The sequence below is a fragment of the Acomys minous genome (genome assembly GCF_964271855.1).
Source record: "Acomys minous genome assembly, chromosome: 14".
Lineage (NCBI taxonomy): Eukaryota > Metazoa > Chordata > Mammalia > Rodentia > Muridae > Acomys > Acomys minous.
This window is the reverse complement of record NC_140496.1, coordinates 75,604,528-75,625,018: the sequence shown is the minus strand read 5'-3', so window position 1 is coordinate 75,625,018 and position 20,491 is coordinate 75,604,528. Positions and strand designations below refer to the sequence as shown.

Here is a 20,491-nt window from a genome sequence, read left to right as displayed (position 1 = left end):
GCTTGCTGCATTTGCTGTTGGCAGAGATTGGTGTTTTCCTGAAAGAACCAATTGGCTATATATAGCCAGAAGAAGTAAAGGGGTCTGTGCCCCATCTCCCCACTACCATTCTTTCTCATACTCAGGGTGAAGTGGCTGGCGGAAGGAAAGTTGAGGCTTCAATACCCTAAATAAAATAGAGTTTAAAAATGAGCATCAACAGTGCAAGCATGACCTGAATTCAGCTCCCTGTTACTCACCTAAAACACGCCATGCTTTCTCACATCTAGCACTGGAGGACAGATACCAGGACTCCATGGCCAGGCAGCCTCGCTGAAAAATCAGCAAGCTCCAGGACCAGGGAGAAGTCCTGTCTAAGAAAGACAAGGGAGGTAGTGACAAGACAGGACACCCAACATCCTCCTCCTCTGGTCTCCTTGTATGTGTATGTGAGCAAGGCACACACACACACACACACACACACACACACACACACATACACACACACACACACGTGCATGCGCACGAACACACATAAACTGTGGGCAGTCTCATTAATTTATTTTTATTCATGTAAATAGATAAGGGACTGAACTTGAGGGCAAAGTGTAAAGATGCAGGAGACAGACACAAGAAGGCAGGGTTGATCCCATGGATCTGAGCCTGCAGGCCCAGTACTGATTCTTCTCTTATTGTTTACCTCAACATTCCGATGATGCCATGCCACTCTACAGCTTTCCAGAGGCTCCCAGTTCAGAGATTCCACTCTGTCTCTCCTGACCTTGCAGCACAGGCCTTCTACCCTTAGGCAGCACTCACTAGATAGACGCCGTTTTTGAGTCATCCTTCTCAAAGGGCATCTGCTACCTTTCCTAAGAGACACTGAAAAGAAAGCTGACTGGCTCTCTGACCTTTCATTGCTTCTAAATAAACAACACGAAGCGCAGCTCAGTACTGTCATTTCCATATAACAAGGGCATGACATTTTCAAACATCAGAGCACTGTGATATACATGAACATTTTCTGAGAGAAACTGTGTGACCAGAAGCAAGTGGTTCATATTCAGAGACACTATAGATTGCTGGGAGTGGGCTAGTTAAAAACAAACAAACAAACAAAAGCCATCCTCAACACAAACCTCTGTCCACAGATGCAGCCATCTGGCCTTACAGGCACATGCTGGCTCTCAGGGCTCTGCTGGTGGGTCCAGGACATTGTATGGAAAAGGCTCATTGAGTTTGTCACTATCATAGCTAGTGCTGGCCTAAGCAGTAATTAAGCTAAATGTGTGCTTGGGATATCAACAAAGCAGGGCCGCCATATATTTCCTTTGTAAGGAAACAGTTCTAAGCTGTTGCTAGAGGGGGAAAAATATGTGTCAGTTCTTTGGATCTGGGAATGTATGGGGGAAGGTGATACAGAGAAAAACTATGCTTTGGGGAGCAATTCAAGACTTAGTCCTTATATTTGTAGATAGATGTTATCAGCACACTTAGTGGCATTGAGTGGAGGAGGAGGAGGTTAACTGAATAGGTTAAGGTAGTCACTGAGTGATTCAAATTTCTCTTACTCTGATAAAGTACCCAAAGCAAATGAATTACCTAGAGGCAATGCTTGCTTTGATGTGTGGTTGCTTGATTCTGCTGCAATGTTAAGGATCATGCGGTGATACGAAAATATTTTACTCATGGCTAAAAAGGAGAGGAGAAAGAAAGGAACCTGTCCTCTTGTCCCACAAAGGGCACACCCACAGTGACTGAACTTCTTTCAGGAGACCCTTCCTTCTAAGATTTCAGCCACCTCCCACTAGTGGCACTCTGGAGGTCAGGCTTCCAAAGCACGGACCTTTTTTTTTATGCTCCTTTTTTAAAATTAATTTATTCATATTACATCTCAATGGTTATCCCCTCCCTTGTATCCTCCCATTCTTCCCTCCCTCCCATTCTCCCCTTACTCCCCTCTCCTATGACTGTGACTAAGGGGGACTTCCTCCCCCTTTATATGCTTATAGGGTATCAAGTCTCTTCTTGGTAACCTGCTATCCTTCCTCTGAGTGCCACCCAGTCTCCCCATCCAGGGGACGTGGTCAAATATGAGTCACCAGAGACCACGGACCTTTAAGAGGTACTCTAGATCCAAACTCTACCAGTCACTGAGAGGGAAAAAGAAAGATGCCCTACTTCATCTGACAAAGATAAAAGGCAGAAAATAGTTCATAATTTCAGCTTGATCATTTAAGACTTGAGCAACTTAAACTCTTATAGCTAACAAACAACATACTAATGAATACAAGCCCTTAGAGGAATAATTTAATGGATAGATAATAATTATTCATAAATTAATCATAATTAGTATATCAATTGTATTTAAATTCTCTACTTGTGAAGTACTTAAAGTTGTTGAAAGTACTTACAAACAGTTTATATTCCGCATATTCTAAACATCCTGTGTAGAAATAAATTGTACTAAGTCTAAGCAAATAATTATGTGGCAAAAATTTAAATTTTATTCAAGTCCAGTTCTGCCTCACACAATAATGTAATGTAATATACAATTAATACAGTATAATATAGTAATTCAAAATTATTATAAAATCTGAATATTGTGGGATTTTAAAGGCTACTTTATTTTAACTTTTAACTAAGTGTGTGTTGTGATTTGAATGTGAAATGAGTATTAGCTCCTCTTTTCTCAGTGTGATAAAAAAAAATCTTGACATGGAGGCTGGAGAGATGGCTCAGTGGTTAAGAGCACTGACTGCTCTTGCAGAGGTCCTGAGTTCGATTCCCAGCAACCACATGGTGGCTCACAACCATCTATAATGTGATCTGATGCATACTGTATACATAATAAGTAAAATTTAAAAAAAATCTTGTCATAAGCAAATTAATAGGAAAGGGTTTGTTTTGACTCACAGTTCCTGGGGGAATGGCCTCCATGGGTGGAAGGGCAGCAGGAAGAGGCAGTGTGGCATAGAGCAGGTTGTCACAGAAGCAGGAAGATGGCTAGTCATGCTGAGCCCACACTCGAAGAAGAGAAGGGAGCCAGAAAGTGGAACTCAGCTATAAGCCATGAAGGCCTGGGGACAATGGCCCGCTTCTTCCAGTACGGCTCCTCTTTTGAAGGTAGCACCGTCTTTCCACTCTAAGCACATATGGTCTACTGAAATTAAATTGAGAAGACAGACAAGCGGCTGCCTGGACAGCCCAAAGACACTCGGGCGGCCAGGGAGGCCAGGAGGAAGACACCAAGCAGCTGCCTGCCATCGGTGGGCGCCACTGTGATGGACCAATATGTGACGGAGAGATTGGAAAGGTAGAGTGCACAGTGGGAGATGAACGAGGAAGCCAAGCGGAGGGGTCTGTACACTTGTGGAGACAGGTGGAGCCGCAGATTCAACGTCGGTGAGGAGCAGGCAGATATGGGGCGGCCATGGTGATAGGTGGTCCCAGCCTAGGCTGCCACCGAGAGTCATGTCTGGGTCTGTGCTCCTGCTGCAGCAGGGGGTCTGTGTTGATGTCTGTGGCCCGAGTTAACACCAAAGGGCAAGAGGATGTCTAGGCTGCCACCTGAGATCACGTGGCTATGTGAGGACTGTCCTACAATTCTTCATCACACCTGCACATGCAGCAACAGGCGTGCATGAACACACATATCCACACTGGAAATAAACAAAGGGTAATAAATAAATAGGGGTTTTTTTTTTCCTTGCTGTTATAACAAATAGCCTGACAGAAGCGTCTTAGCAGAGAAAGGGTTTTTGTTTTGTTTTGTTGTTTTTTGTCGTTTGTTTGTTTGTTTGTTTGTTTGTTTCGGCTCACTGTCCCTGTTACTGTCCAGCACAGTGGGGAGTCCCAATGGCCACAATTTGAAGGAGCTTGTCGCGTCACACCCATATCAGAAAGGAAGAACAAAGAAAGCATGCGTGCTTATACTTGGTTCACCTTGTCCTTTTTCATACAGTACAAGTCCCAGGCCCTCGGAATAGTACTACAGCTGCCTATAACTCCAGGTCCAGGGAATTAAATGGCCTCTCTGGTCTCTATGGGCTCCTGCACAGATGTACACATACTAGCAAAAGGGCACACACATATACACATAGGTTAAAAAATGAGTATTAAATATATATATTTTTTAAATATAGAATGATTTAGGGAGATGATCAAGGGAGAAGAAAAATTCTTACGGGGGTGGGAGTGGGAATAAAGGCCAGGTGAGTGGATGAAATCAAAAGTGGGTTGTGTGGGGAGGGGGCAGGTTTAACAGCAAGCAGTTATCAAGATAAAGGAGAAAGGAGTTGGGAGGGGCACTGATGAGAACAAAGCATACACAAAAATGCCATTACTTTGTAGACTAACTGAGAGTTACAATGATTTCTGAGACTGGCTCTCACTGTGAAGACCTGGCTACCTTAGAACTTGATATCTACCTACATGCTAGGGATAAAGGCAGGAGTACCATACCTGATTTTAAAAATTAGATAGAGTTTCTCTGTTCCCTAATGCAGGTTGTTGGTTTTTTTTTTTTATTAATTTATTCTTGTTACATCTCAATGGTTATCCCATCCCTTGTATCCTCCCATTCTTCCCTCCCTCCCATTTTCCCCTTACTCCCCTCCCCTATGACTGTTCCTGAGGGGGATTTCCTTCCCCTGTATATGTTCATAGGGTATCAAGTCTCTTCTTGGTAACCTGCTGCGTACTCTGGTGCCTCACCTTTGACCATGTCCTCTGGAGGGGGAGACCTGGTGGCACTCAGAGGAAGGACAGCAGGTTACCAAGAAGAGACTTGATACCCTAATGCCGGTTTTATCACAGCCACACTACCACCATTCTCAACACCTAACCCTGTAAAGACAAAAGGGCCAGGGGAAGGTGAAAAACAGCCACCAAGAGCAAATACCACCCCTCAGAGGAAATAGGACACAATAATTGTGCTAGAAAAATAGGAAGGCATGACACATTGATGATACCCCAAAATATATAACTGTAGCACTTTTCATAGAATACTAATATGATGATAATGATGACAAAACCAGTGACACATTTCGAGACACATTATGTAACTTATTTTATAATTTATACTGTCTACTTCCAAGCAGCACAGAGAAAGGACCCGAGGTTTACCGTTTTTTATGTAAATGATACAAGACTTTATGAATTCAGATAATTAAATACAAACAAGTAGAGATGAAAATCAAAATAAGTTGTTTGTGGATGGCACCTAGCAGAATAATTAACTAGCTTAAGAAAAAGAAAAGAGGGGGAAAGAGGGAAAGGGAGAAATAGGAATGCTGAATATAGAGTGTGAGAAAAGGAAACAGGGAAGAAGAAAGCCAAGACAACAGCAAAAAAAAAAAAAAAAAAAAAAAAAAATCAGTTAGCCTTAGCAAATACCAGAATCAAGGCAGTAAGCTTTCTCCATCCCTCAGATCCCAAGTTCTCATCGCTCTACACTGCCTTCATCCTTTTGCTCCATCTAAAGAAGCATCTGCCCTCTCACCATATGAGTTAAAAAATGTGTGTGTCAGAATGTCATCTTTCTAATCCCTTCAGAGGACTGGAGTATTTTCCTCTGTGTGAATTCATAGGGCTGGAGTGTTACCTTAATAAGCTTGCCTATTACTGATCTAACCAGCTTTGGCCAAGAGGACCCTGCTCATGGAGAGCTAGTGGTAGAACGGAAAGCCACTCTTTTGTGTGAAGAGACACGGTGCAGTGAGGGAGGGGTTTTGTTTACGGAGAGACTACATGTGCTCACGTCAAGATGCTTTATCACACATTCTTGAGTAGAAGTCACCAGGTCCAAGCCATTGCCCGGTGAAGGGGTGCCTCTGTCCTCAGTGACAGACACACGCTCAGCCCCAGCTTGCACACTATGCTAACAGAGAGCTGACTAATGTGGGAGGCAGTTCATTCCAGTATGAAGCAGTTTCATTATTAGAAAGTTCATTGTTCTGGAGAGCTGAAATTTGCCTTTCTATAACTTTAATCCACTCTGCTTTGTAGGACAAAAAATATATATATAACACGCCTAATTCTTCTTTTTGTATGATGGCTCTTGATTTATTTGAAGATGACTGGTGTATTCTTCACTGGTTTTCTCTAGAGTAAACATCACCAATTCCTTCAGATCTTCTCTAGATGTCATGGATGGCCCATCCTTCATTATTTTAGTAGGTAGTTTGCTATCAATTGTCTAAAATCATATTCTGACTGCAAATCTATAAAGTAGTAAAGGAATCACCTCGGCTCACAGCCTTCTTAGTGTCCAGAAGACATGTGATCTGGCACTATTACTTCTTCATGCTTCCATAATGGCTGTGGGACGAAGCATTGCCAGATGCCTTGTATTCCAGAGGAGGGAGGCAGAAACCAAACAGTAAATGTTACATAATATGCTATACTATTAACATGTGCTTTAAGAAATGAATACTAAACAAGGAAGTGTATTTGCTGGATGGTTACGAGTTAGCCAATCAGATACTAACAGATTGAGTGGTTCCTCATCAGTAGCAGCTGGTAAAAATAGAAATTGAAATAGCAGGCCTTGGATTACCGGTCAAAGAACAGATTCTGAATAATATTTCTGGCTTTTCTTAGAAATGTGGCAAGTTATAAACTGCCCCCAAAGAACATAAAATTGCTATCTATCTGGATGCTCTCTGGCAATGAACAGAATCAAACGAGCAAACAACAAACAAACAAACAAAAACATACCACTTGCCCTCCTCCCTTAAGAGTTAACCCAAAAGGTCCTGTCAATCACCTGGACAGGGAAACACTTTCAGGAAAGCTCTAAGTCCCACAGACTTTAGGAAAAGCCTTAAAGCCTATCCTAAAAATGTAGGCTGATGCCACGGTGTCTGGGGCCGTTGCCCACTCTCACGCCCCACTTTACTAAAAATAAACTCATCTTTTAGTGAGTGCATGCTCTGTGTGTCCCATATGAACTCTTTTGATAAAGACATTAAAGAGGACCAGGGAGTTGAATGAAGGGCAGAGTAGGATTGTGACAGCAGGACCTGGGTGTCCCTCTGAGAAGTGGGCATTTGAATAAAGACTAAGACAGGAAGGCAAGGGCTGTCAGAGAGGCAGGAACTGTCTGAGGGAGAGCAGAACCACAGCTTACACTCAGACCCTAAAAGGAAGCAGAGTCTTGCATGCCAAGCACATTAGGAACAGTAGAGGCCTGTGGTCAGGGATGAACAAGAGAGCTGCAAGGAATGAGGTCAGAGAGAAGACAAGAGGACAGCTCAGACTCCCTTATAAACCTTTGTCAGGATTTTAGCTTCTTCTCGGATGAGGGAGGGCTTCATCTCAGGAGTCTAAGCATAGAACTGAGACGGCCCTATGTTCTTAGTTCTTTTTTTTTTTTTTTTAGATTTATTTATCATTTATACAATATTCTGCCCAAATGTCTGCCTGCACACCAGAAGCAGAAACCAGATCTCATTGAATGGTTGTAAGCCACCATGTAGCCACTGGGAGTTGAACTCAGGACCTTTGGAAGAACAGACAGTGTTCCTAACCTCTGAGCCATCTCTCCAGCCCCAATCTCCTTAGTACTTAGGAAGAACAGACTGCTAAGGTACAAGACTGTTTTTTACATTTAGGCTTTACATTTAGGTAACCTTCTTTTGTCTTCTGTGTGGTCACTGGTGTCCTTCAGGGCTCCATGCTCCCAATGAATACATTTGTGCCATCATCAAACATACATTTCAGGGTTATTGATTTCTTTCTGAAGCAATCTCTGATTGAGCTTAGACTAATTTTGGGTCTTACCAGAAACTATCATGATAGTTGGGAAACATCACTTTGGTTGGCTCATCTCAGAGTTTCAAACGAAGGTCAAATTCACCCAAGTTACATGGCTATTCCACGTGGGACGGACAGAATAAACATAAACCTGCCAGTCATAACACCTTCCACAGCCGTCCTGACATAGGTATGATTTCCTTTCTTAGTGCTTATTCTAATTCAGCACAGTCAACAAAATCTCAATAGAAGCCACAGGGACTATGTTGTCCTTAGCTGAGTACATTAATTTCATTAACATGATCTAAGATTTTAATTGCTTTAGGTCAGAGTTTCATGATTTCTTAATGAGGATTGTTATCAAGTCATGCAATTTCTTATATGTAGAGCATGTAACAGTAGTTATCTTATTTTTATTAAATATATTTGTGTGTGCATGTGTGTGTCTGTATGCGTGTGCATGTGCGTGCATGCCAGTGTGCATTTATATATGTGTGGATATGTGTAGTATAGTACATGTGTGGTCTCAGAAGACAATTTGAAGGAGTCAATCATCTTCCCCCATTCTTTATGTGCTAGAGATGAAACTCGGGTCATCAGATAGTGTGGCTTAAATGAGAAATGTTCCCTACAGGCTTGTGTATTTGAGTACTTGGTCCCTGTTTGGTGACACCACTTGAGAGGTTATAGAATCTTTAACCTTGCAAGAGGAAGTACATTTAAAAGGGCTTGAAAGTTTATAGTCTTCTACCAAGAAAAGACTTGATACCCTATGAGCATATACAGGGGGAGGAGGTCCTCCTCAGTCACAGTCAGAGGGGAAGGGAATAGGGGGAAAATGGGAGAAAGGGAGGAATGGGAGGATACAAGGGATGGGATAACTATTGAGATGAAAAAAAAGATAATAAACCCCTGCAGCATTGAAAAAAAAGAAAGAAAGAAAAGAAATAGAAAAAAAGAGAAAGTTTATAGTCTTAACCCACTTCCTGTTCACTCTTTCTGCTTTGTGCTTGCTGTTGAAGATATACTTTCTCATTAGCTTCTTATTCCAAATGCCTGCTGCCATGCCTCCCACACCATCATACATGCCCCATCTGCAGCAGTAAGCCAAAAGAAACTCAACCTACAAGTTGCCTTTGGTCATAGTATTTTATTACAGCAACAGAAAAGTAATATATTAGACTTAGCCTTGTTGGAAAGCTTTTTTTCTACTTTGCTATCTTGCTGCCCTAATATTTTTAAGTTGTTATGTATTTGTATGTATATATATATATATATATATATATGGGAGATATGTCACAGCACACAAGAAGTCAGAGGAAAACTTGAAGGAATCTGTTCCATTCTTCCATGATATGTGTCTGGGGAACTAAACATAGGTAACTGAGGTTTTGTTTTTAATCTAAATAAAAGATTCTGTATTTATGTTTAGGTTATAGTCTTTCCAGTATTTTGAGTCGTGGCTCTACTTTTGCAGTATAAGTCATCTGTCACTCAAAGATTTGGTTAACATTATTTACTGTCAATAGTCAATAAGAACAAAATCGCATTCCTTTTCTTTTCTTTAAAAATATTCCTATAGTTAAAAATGGACATGAGCTTTAAAAAACATAGATTGGAGAAACAGTGTTCCAACAGAGACAGTTATTATAAAGCAATTAAGGACAACCACATTGGGAGTCTTTTCAACTCTCATTTCTTACTTCATCCTTTCCATTATTAAGGAGTCAAACTACTTTGAAAGCTAGAAATAGTAAGAATTTTTGAAGATGCTGATTAGTTCCATTTGTCACGTGATCCCTTTTTTGGTAATATTAGTTAGTCTATGAAATTTTCATATGTGTATGCCATGTAGTCTGATCATATCTCTCTGCCACTACCTCCTTCCAACTCCCACTACGGTGCTCACCTTGTATCTCTCCCATTTTCAGGTCTTCCCTTTTTGTTGTTGTTATTAGTAACCTTCTGAGTCCAGTTAGTGAGCCCATACGAGCATGGGTGTAGGGCCATCCAGTGAGGCACTGGCAACCTACTAGAGGCCATGTCCTTAAAGGAGAGTGACTCCTTCAGCAGCCATTAACTTTCAATAGCTCCTCATTTCATGGGTGGGGTCTTGAAGGTCTTCTCCAAGCCACGCTGGAGTTACAACTGTCCTCACCAGGTCTTATGCAGGTAATCACAGCTGTTGTGACTTAGTCTTTACAACAACCTTGGTCATGCTCTTACATTCTTTCCATCCTCTCTTTTGTGATGTTTCCGGAGCCTTGGATGACGGGAGGTTAGTATAAGATGATTTATCCATAGCTACTTACTCTCAGTTACTTTGACCATTTATGAGTCTCTGCATTAACTGCCTATCACTGCAAAAAGAAGCTTCTCTGAGAAAAGCCGAGAGCAACACAAATCCATGGGTATAAATCTAAATATTTAAAAGGCAGTTTGAATGTATTACCAGTGAGCAAAAACAGTAGGAAGTTCCCCCTTTAAGGCCTATGATCTCTCCAGTCATGTTTGGCCATGTGTACAGTGCAGGGCGTGACATCCCTCTCTTAGACTGGCCTTTTATCTGGTCAGAAAGTAGTTGGTTACCACCACAGCAATTGTGCCACTATTACACCAATAGAACCAGTGCTGGCTGAAATCATTGGTGTCTTTTTCCTCCAGAGGCCAGAGTCACACAGAACAGCACAGGATACTGCCATTCCCCTTGACTGCTCATCATAACCATGTGTTAAGACCCTACTGCTGAAGGCACCATTCACGTTGGATACAGGACACAAAGCAAGCAAGCTCAGTTGACTGGGAAACTCTTCCGGCTGATTAGCCTACGTAGTGATGAAAGCTGCTTCCTTTCTTTATAAATTTATAGAAGAATTTAGCGCCGAAGCCTTGCTCTCTCCTAGTATGAGCCAAAGTGTGTGTAGTCATTTAAATTATTCCATGATTTTTGTTTGCAAATCATTTATCCTTAGCTTCCGTTTGTGTGGATGTTCTCACAAAGCTGCATATGTTGAAACATGAATTTTATATTGTCTTCTGTGGCTTATAGTGTTCCAAAGTGAGATGATGCCATTTCTTTGGTATTTCACTCCCCCACTCCTCTTTCATTTTTCTGTGTGTTTCTTATTTTCTATTTCACCCCTAGCTTGGGTCTTTGCGCGTTATTATTCTGAAAAATGCCAAGCCAATCAGAGGTATTGTGTGCTTTTCTAGGAATGATCTTTATTGTGTGCACAGGATAGGAAGTGCAGCCATTTCTGCAGAACTTTCCTTCAGTAAACATGCAGACCAGCAACTGCAGCAGCTGAATACAAACGAGGCAACTCTGCACTAAAACCATACTTTGCGCCCTACGACCCTATTCCCATCTCTTTTTCAATATAAAACTTATTGTCTATCGACGTAAAACATTCACGTAGCTTTGAAAGCAAATAGTTACGGGTGATCTGTCAGGAAATAAGATGAACCCAAACTACACCATTCCTCATCTCCACGTCCCATGACCCAGACAGAAGTAGCTACCTTCAGAATTGTCACATTTCCCTGCCTCTCCTAGTCCTTACCTCAGGGTTATGTGCTCATCTGTCATTTTCTCAACTATCGATGGCATACAAAGTCTGGTGACTTCTCACCTTGGAAGATGCAAATTGTAACCCTAATACGCTGGAGTGCACATGTGCACACACATGTATACCCATACACACACACACACACACACACACACACACACACACACACACTTCTGTACTGTTCCCTACAAAATTATTTCACAATCTGAACTCTGAGTATGATGATATTTCACTAACTTTTTAGTTATTCTGGATTTTGAAAGATCTTTTGTGGGAAAGATGGCTCAGGGGGTAGAGGCACTTCCCCGTGAGCCTGATGACCTGAGTTGATCCCCTGAATCTATGTAAAAGGAGAGAACTGACTCCTACAAGTTGCCCTCTGACCTCCATACATGTGCTGTGTGGCACAAGTTCCCGCAGTTAGAAACACGCAACACAGGACAAATAAATGTGTTAAAGTTATGAAAAATTCCATATAGCTTTGCATCTTTTCCTAAGCTTGCCAAGAACCATAAACCTCAGTTCAACAGATCTATATTTATGCCTGTATGTTCTTGTTTTCCCTGGGAACTCTTTCCTGCAGCTTTTGTTCTCTGGCTGCACAGGAACGTAGCGTCTGGTCCATAGCTAGGTCCAGGGGCTTCTCCCCCTCACATCCAATGTCCCCCTGGATCACATATGGGATCTCAGGTTCTCAGAAATCTGCATGCCCTTCTTTTCCGCATACTGAAAGACACATCGCCACACAGAGTTAAGTGTATATGGAAGAGTTTTTATTTGTTTGTTTCGTTTACCTTTAAGGCATCTAGAAGAATTTTTCATTTAACTTATGTTGATTCGGGGGGGGGGGGGGGGGGAGAGTGTGCCTGTGAGTGCAGGTGTCCTTGGTATGTCTATGTGTGTGGGGGGGGGGAGTGTGCCTGTGAGTGCAGGTGTCCTTGGTATGTCTATGTGTGTGGGGGGGGGTTGGGGGGGAGTGTGCCTGTGAGTGCAGATGTCCTTGGTATGTCTATGTGTGTGTGTGTGTGGGTGTGGGGGGGAGTGTGCCTGTGAGTGCAGGTGTCCTTGGTATGTCTATGTGTGTGTGTGTGTGGGTGTGGGGGGGAGTGTGCCTGTGAGTGCAGATGTCCTTGGTATGTCTATGTGTGTGTGTGTGTGGGGGGGGGGGAGTGTGCCTGTGAGTGCAGATGTCCTTGGTATGTCTATGTGTGTGTGTGGGTGTGGGGGGGAGTGTGCCTGTGAGTGCAGGTGTCCTTGGTATGTCTATGTGTGTGTGTGTGTGGGTGTGGGGGGGAGTGTGCCTGTGAGTGCAGATGTCCTTGGTATGTCTATGTGTGTGTGTGTGTGGGTGTGGGGGGGAGTGTGCCTGTGAGTGCAGGTGTCCTCAGAGGCCAGAGCTGGCAGATTCTCTGAAGCTGGAGTTGCAGGCTGTTATGAGCCACTGGACATGGGTACAGGGAACCAAATGCAGATTCTCTGAAGGATCAGCCCCGAAGCAATGTCCTTCAGTCTTCATGTGTCAATGATAGCATGGAAGAGGCTCTTCCTCCTCAGGACTTAGTTTTGTGCTTGTCTGTTTTGAGAGCTTAGAACAAAGCATCCTCTTACAACATTCCCAGGACGCTGTTAAGCGAGGATGAGGATATTCGTGCTCCCTCTGGTTTTTTGTTTTTTTCTTTTGTTTTCTGTTTTTGTTGTTGTTGTTTGGTTTGTTTGTTTTTTGTTTGTTTGTTTGTTTGTTTGTTTAGACAGAGTTTCTCTGTGTAGCTTTGGCTCTTCTGGAATCGCTTTGTAGACCAGGCTGGCCTCGAACTCAGAGATCTGCCTGCCTCTGCCTCCTGAGTGCTGGGATTAAAGGTGTGCACCACTACTGCCTGGCGGCTTGCATAAAGTTTTAATAAATGCTTTGCTCATTTTCCTATTTGATTGTTGGTTTTTACTTGTTTACTTTTAGAATGCGTTTTTATTTATTTGCTTGGTTGTGGTGGTGGTGGTGGTGGTGGTAGTGGTGGGGTGTGTGTGTATGTGTGTGTGTGTACATGCCATGGCCAACTGACAACTTGTAGGAGTTGGTTTTCTCTTTCAACAGTGTGGGTGCGCCAACTGGATCATGTGAGTTGTCAGACTTGATGGCAATGCCTTTACCTGTTGAGCCATCTCTTCTTGGCCTTTGACAACGATTACTTAATTACAACAGCAACTGCTGATCTTCCCCCAAGGTCTTAAGTCCTATGCAGGGCAATTTGGTAGCATCTTTCAGAACTGAAAACAAAAACGAAAAAAACAAAACAAAACACTTTACCTAGTTCTTTTACTTATAGCAGTCACCTAGCAGTTGTATTAAGGTATGAAATGTGACTTAGGAACAATTAAATTAATTGCAAAAGTGTTCACAAAATTAACATAAAGACCACCTAAGGACTCATCACTAAGATTAGTTAAATGAATTATGATTTACTTGGTGGAATACATAGCCATGTAGAAAGGACAAAACATTCTAAACTCTGTGGTGTGCATTTTTATCTCTTAGATCACAAGATATATATTTTTAAGTTATAAAATAATACCAGCTACACAATGATTGCTGTCTTGTTTATTGTTTCAGGAGGATGAGTTGAGGCCCTCATGGTGAGGGGGGTGTGGAGGCAGGCAGGCAGGCATAGTGCTGGGGTCGTAGCTGAGAGCTCACATAGGAGTCACAAACAGGAGGCAGAGAGCCTTCAGTGGTGCTCCTCATCCAACAAGTCCACACCTCCTCATCCTCCCCAACAGTTCCACCAAGTGGGGAACAAGTATTCAGATATCTGTGTTGTGCACTTTGTATTCAAGGGCTGACTTCTGTACCCAGAGCTCTGGCTGCAGCCCGGTGTAGGCGTTGTCCTTATTATGGAAGCACCTCCCGTCTCAATGTTGTGTAAGAATTGTTCTCCATGATCTCTGATTGGTTAATAAAGAGATGAACAGCCTGTAGCTGGGCATGAGAGCTGAAGCGGACTTGCAATCCCAGGAGGAGGGTCCCAGCTGGAGGAGAGAGAAGAAAGGATGAGGAGAAGGTCACCATGAGAATTCGGCATGAGGGAGTATCCATGAGGACACGGAGGAGCCAGGTTGAGACAAGTTGGCAGGTAACGGGGCACATGGCTGGAAAGTAGGTCAGGTCAGCTTTGTCGAATTAGAACAAATGAATATCTGCCCAGCTATAGTGCTAGAAGCTTATTAATGAATGTACTAGGTCTCATGCCCTTATTTGGGAGCCCATACTTAAAATGTGACATCCATGAGCCTATGAGGGCCATGCTCATTCAAACCACTGTACAGCCTACCACTGGTGGGAAATCAAGGGAATGTGAATTTGAAGCAGCTGGTTGCATCCACCGTCAGAGCAGAGAGAGAATGAAAGCACAGAAAGTTCCCACTCAGGTTATTTTCTACACTTTTTCTAAGGCTCAACCCCAGGTAGTATTTTCATCCCCGTGGGCTGCATCTTCCCACTCAATTAATGAGGTGGGGGCCAATCCTCCACAGGCAGGCCCACAGGACAACTTGATGGAGGCAGTCCCTCACTGAGATCCGCTTCTTTCGAGATGATTCTAGTGTCAAGTTGACGGTTAAACCAACCATCACAATGTCAATACAGGGATTAGAACCTATCTGAGAGTGTATGTGATAAAGTGGCAAGCTGGATAACCAAGGAATAGTGAACTCATCACAGGGAACAGGTTTCTAAAATATATGCTCTTTCTTCCTGTAATAGATGTATTGGTACACAGTTCACATGCTCCAAAAGCCATGGGCATCAAGCTTCAATTGTGTTGGAGTATATCTGGAAAATTGTATAGCTCTTACCACACTGCAGTTTGGGATCATTTCCTTCTTCTTATAAAGAACCTTTGGCCCCTACCCAGATCTAGCCAATGGTCAGAACAGTCTCCACACTTGAGTGGAGAGTGGGGTATGACTTTTTCACGTACTCTGGTGCCTCACATTTGACCATGTCCCCTGGAGGGGGAGGCCTGGTGGCACTCAGAGGAAGGACAGCAGGTTACCAAGAAGAGACTTGATACCCTATGAACATATACAGGGGGAGGTAATCCCCCTCAGGAACAGTCATAGGGGAGGGGAATAAGGGGAAAATGGGAGAGAGGGAAGAATGGGAGGATACAAGGGATGGAATAACCATTGAGATGTAACAAGAATAAATTAATAATAATAAAAAAGAAAGAAAGAAAGAACCTTTGGGCCTATTTACATAGATTTTGCATTCCCAATCCCAATGCTAAGCAACCTACTATCTGCCTCTTTTCTTTAATTGTTTTCCTTTTGCAGGGTGTTTGCATCTGCTTTCACAGCTTTTGAATTGTCTTTTTTCTACTTTGAATTCATATTACCTATTGAAAAATAAAATAGTTCCTAACTGGTATTATCATGATTTCTCTTGTCACACTGGGAGAGTTAAGGGATAATCTTTAGTACTCTAAGCAGATCATGGGGTGGGGCTGAGAACAAAATCCTCATATTGTGAACATGGTCCCATTTCCTATTTTTATTGTGTCAATATTAGACTTCATTTTGGCTAAGCCTATGCTGAAATTTAGACCTAACTATTCTTCACATAAGTGAAAAAAAATCTCTGTAAATGGCCAAAACATTTACCATTCAAATGAGAAAGAACAAATCATTAGACTGAAAGAAGATATGGGTATGAAAATAGTACTGCCCAGCCACGTCACTGTTTATAGACTGATTCTGTTAGAAGTCCACAAACATGATCTTGTCAGCGTGTACAAAGGCTGGCCATCCTCTACTGCTGTTTACTAATCCAGCCTATAAAGTCACACAGATTGAGCTATAGGTGGGACTTTGCAAGTGTGCCTCTGACATTTCCCCTGGTTTATTCATCCATATGCGTGCCAATCTAATTTTCCCTACTGACATGTTTCAACTTTGTGTAGAATCTTGTTACAGATATATCTCTATACGGATATAGGCTGCTGCGAAAGTTCCAAAAGCCAAAATTTAGTCTGTTCTATCTCCAGAGAATAGTGCCCCTGACGACGACGACAACAACAACAACAACAACAACAACCAAACAACAATCATGAGGATGATAGCAGCACCCCTTTCTTAAACATTCACCGCAGTCAGTAAAGTCATTTGGACTATCTAGGATGATGACGTCACTTGTAATCTTATTTTCATCCTTCATCATGGGGCTATGATGAACATGCCCAGCGTCACGAACCTAATACGTGGAACATCTCAAATATGGACTCACATTTCCACAGATCTGTCCTTGTGATTCACACACTGAATCTAGTCTTAGCCCACCATCAGCTGCCTGCAATTGGAGATGGTACCAAACTCTCTATCTGCTATTTCCTTCTGGACATCCATCTTCTTGAAACAACCCACGGTAAGTTAACCTCTCACTGTTAGTATTTTAGACACAGCCAGAGACTAGCAATAACCAACAAAACCAGAATGACTGTAAGAACAGACTAAGAAAAGCCATGTAAATGTGTTAAAATACCTTGCTGCATTTTCACCTGGAAGCACTTTACAACTTCTTGGCATATATGAACTGCCATAATCACTACTCTTGTGTTGTGGGACCAAGACATTCACAAACCTAGAGATAATATGGCAGCTAAACTGCTGAGGGATACTGGTCCAGTGGCTGGACTAACTGGAAGATAGCACACCCAGCCTTGATACATTGAATATAGGCGTGACTTTGTTTCCTGATTGGACAGAGAGGGATGGAGATTTCATTATGCTTTATTCAGCGTGATACATAATTTGAAATTTATAAATTGTTTATTTCTAGATTTTACATTTAGTATTACCCAGCCATGGTTTACCACAAATGGGTGAAACTGAAACCTCAGGTAGTTTTCCAAGGGAGCCTCCTGCTGAGCGCTGATGCACTGGTGTTACTCCCCATGTAGGTGATATCTTACACTCCTGTTTCCTTACTACATCTTAAAACCTAGAACTTGGTGTGTCTTGACTTGTGAACTACTTGAAATATTTTCTACAAAGTGTTGGCTTAAATAAGCCAGCATATTGTATATGTTGTATGTTTGCTCTCTTCTATTTTATTAGGAAGAAAAACAAAGAATGTATTTTAGTGACCACCTGACACTTGACAGAAGAAATTTGGTTCCTCTTGTCAGGATTTGTCTTCCTGAGATAAAGCAAGAAGCAATTAATCAGTGTTGATTGAGCCAATGTGAGAAATACAGAGAATGAATGCCTTTGGGAGCATGCAAATTTAATAGTAGAAACTATGGGAACAAAACCACAACACATGAAAAACTATTATTAATGAAAGTGATAATGGGTCCTTTATGTATCATAAATCAGTAGTGTAGACAAAAGGGAGGCATTATAGGAAATTAGATGTTTAAAAAGAATTGACAATCCCTGAGGCAAATCAAGAATATTTGACCAGGTGATGGCTTTGAAAAGTTCTCATAGCCAGGCAGTGGTGCCACACGCCTTTAATCCCAGCACTCGGGAGGCAGAGGCAGGGGGATCGCTGTGAGTTCCAGGCCAGCCTGGTCTACAAAGTGAGTCCAAGACAGCCAAGGCTACATAGAGAAACCCTGTCTCGAAAAACCAAAGGGGGGAAAAAAAAAAGGAAAGAAAAGTTCTCATAGCAACAGTGTGTGTTTTACTTTTGAAATAGGGTACCAAAGAAGTTGCCCAGGCTGTCCACATCCCCTGGAGTAGCTGGGGCCAGGTTCTGACCTATCACTTAAAAAAAAAAAAAATGTGAACCTATCATTTAATGAAGTGAAATTCTAGCAGGTGAGGACAAGAGGTTTTCCTGAAGGAGACGCTGGCAGGTTTGGAGAAGGCGTTGAGAACACCTGGAGAAACGCAGCTGGTCTGTGGGAGGAGGCACTGCAGAGTGAAGGAGAGTGCCAGCATTGGCATTAGTGTCATCTGGGGGACATTTTCCAAAACCAAACTTTGTTGAGGCTCTGATACAAATACAAAAAAGGAAACCGTATACTACGATATTAAGACCGTGAGTAGTATGGGGGGGAAAGGGGTGACTTCGTCCAGGCCATTTTAACATTTTCATCTTCTCTAACCAATGCTAACTCAATTGTACTCACTTCCATCCTCGCTTTTCCATATCCCCAAATTTTGGAATATACAAACACTTCCTGCCACCTGGATCAGAGTTTGACCATTCTCGTGTAGGGAACTGGGACTGTGAGTGAGTGTGTGTGTGTGTTTAAACAGATGCACAATAATTACCAACCAAAATGAGAATCACGTTTTCTTCTACTTGGCCTGATTGATTCCAGGATCTGATGTGCCCTCCTTATTTAGGAAGAATTGTTTTTACTAAGCGATGGGCCTCGTTCAGTGGGGTAAGCTTTTTTGAGGATGGACAGTTTGTACACATGGCATAGACTGCTGCTATAAAGCATTTTCTCCAGAGCTGAGTGAGTGAAGAGTCACCTGGCTGGGCTAGGGTTGCCTTTTGTGGGTGGAGGTAATCCAGCATGGGGTTGGAAGGAAAAGTGCAAGCTGCCTGAGAGCAATCCTGCAGCCAGGGCCAGCCTTGAGGCATACAGGGTGCAGGCTGGAGGCTGTCCCACTCACACCGCCCACGGAAGGGAACCCAGGACGCCCAGCCCGCCACTGCAGCAGGCACGTCGCAGAGGGCGGGGGCAGGCGCGCGGGCAGGCGGAGGCAGCCAACGGCGGAGGCGCCCACTCCCCCGGTCCCTGTGCCCCACCGCTCGTCTCCAGCCGCCGGGCGCCCGCGCGTTCGGCTCTTTCCGCCGCCGCGCGCTGCCCCGTGCGCTCCGCCACCTTCGGCAATTTCCGTCGGGCCCTGGCCGCCATTTTCTCGCCGCTTGTGTGGCTCGCTGGCTGCGTGGCTCGGTTCTTAGGAGCGAAGCTTTGTCCGGTTCGGCAATGGACGGGTAGGTCCCGGAGCCCGTGAGGAGATGGGGGACCGAGGGGAACCTGGCGGGGCTGCGGCCCGGGTCGGGGTCGGGTCGGGGAGCCCGGCTCGGGCGGCCCCTCCCAGGCCGCGCCGCCGTTACCCAACCCCCGCCCCATCACATACACACACACACACCCCTCCCTGGGCTTCCCTCCGCGGCTCCGGCGACCGGCGCGCACCGCAGCCCGGGCTGGGAGGCCGGGGAGGCCTCGGGGCTTGTGTGGGGACTCGGTGGGGGCAGGCGGCGGGGGATGGGGCGGGAAGCCCAGGGCGGCCCTGCCCCCTCGGGAGCCATGTCGACGCCGCCGGGGGACCCGAACCCTAGGGTGGTGGCGGCGGCGGCGGCGGCGGCGGCACGGGCGCGAGCGGCGTTAGCCGAGGAGGCCTGTGCCGAGCACCGAAGCCCGAGGCCCGCCATCCCCGGCCTCGCCCGAAGCACCGCGGCGGGAGAGACGAGTGGGAGCCGCGGGGAAGGGGAGGGCGCGTGGCGGCGGGAGGGAAGGAGGGAGGGCACATGTCACACTCCTTTGTTTTCATCAGAGTCTGGGAGCGGGGGCGGGAGGCCATCGAAATGCCTTTACAACCGAAAATTTCAAGGCTTGGCCTGAAGGGCCCAGAAATTGAATCATAAACAAAACAAAACCCCATGAAGTGTTTGAGGTAGCATCAGTCACATGGGCCAAGGCCATCAAGCCATGCATGGCAGAGACAAGAACAGACAATCCATGTAAGGCTGTCTTTTTTTTTTTTCCCCAAAGGCTACTTTAGTTAGTTTCGGGGGTGGGGGAAGAATTAAAAACAAACAAATAAACAAACCCAAGCATACATGGGACAGTCATGTTGCATCTTTGAGAACCTGGCAGTGAAGACAGGATGCTGAGTGAAATGAGAGCTGTGAGAAAAAGATGAGGACCAGTCAACTCCATGTCAACTCCACATCCCAAATGACTCACTTCAATTCATTGTTCAGAAAAGGGGGCACGTTCTGGGTGAAAATACGACATTGTTCACAGCCTGTGCAAGGAAAGAGGGAATTAAACGACATTCCGTTAACGTGAACATTTATTAAAGTGAGTATAAGTATTTGAAGAACCTAAAAGTAAAATCTGAGCTTATTATGTTGTTGATCGGTCTAGAGTTATCAGATGGTTTTAAGAGATAATAAAAAGTTAACAGACCGTAGAAATCATTGCCACAGATTACCTTAATGGGGT

At 43.9% G+C, this 20,491-nt stretch overlaps 1 protein-coding gene across 5 annotated transcripts in view; it reads left to right on the top strand.

The window, feature by feature from the left end:
- The first annotated feature begins 19,110 nt into the window (after nucleotides 1-19,110).
- PTBP2 (polypyrimidine tract binding protein 2) overlaps nucleotides 19,111-20,491 on the top strand; it is a 66,515-nt gene continuing 65,134 nt past the window's right edge. For 4 of the 5 annotated variants that reach the window (XM_084755397.1, XM_084755396.1, XM_084755395.1 and 1 more), the window contains exon 1: nucleotides 19,111-19,254. In XM_084755397.1, the coding sequence (XP_084611523.1) occupies nucleotides 19,247-19,254 (8 nt within the window). In that variant the 5' untranslated portion in view covers nucleotides 19,111-19,246. Of the gene's footprint in view, nucleotides 19,255-20,219; nucleotides 20,348-20,491 lie in introns of those variants that run through there. The other variant, XM_084755398.1, reaches the window with a different exon arrangement.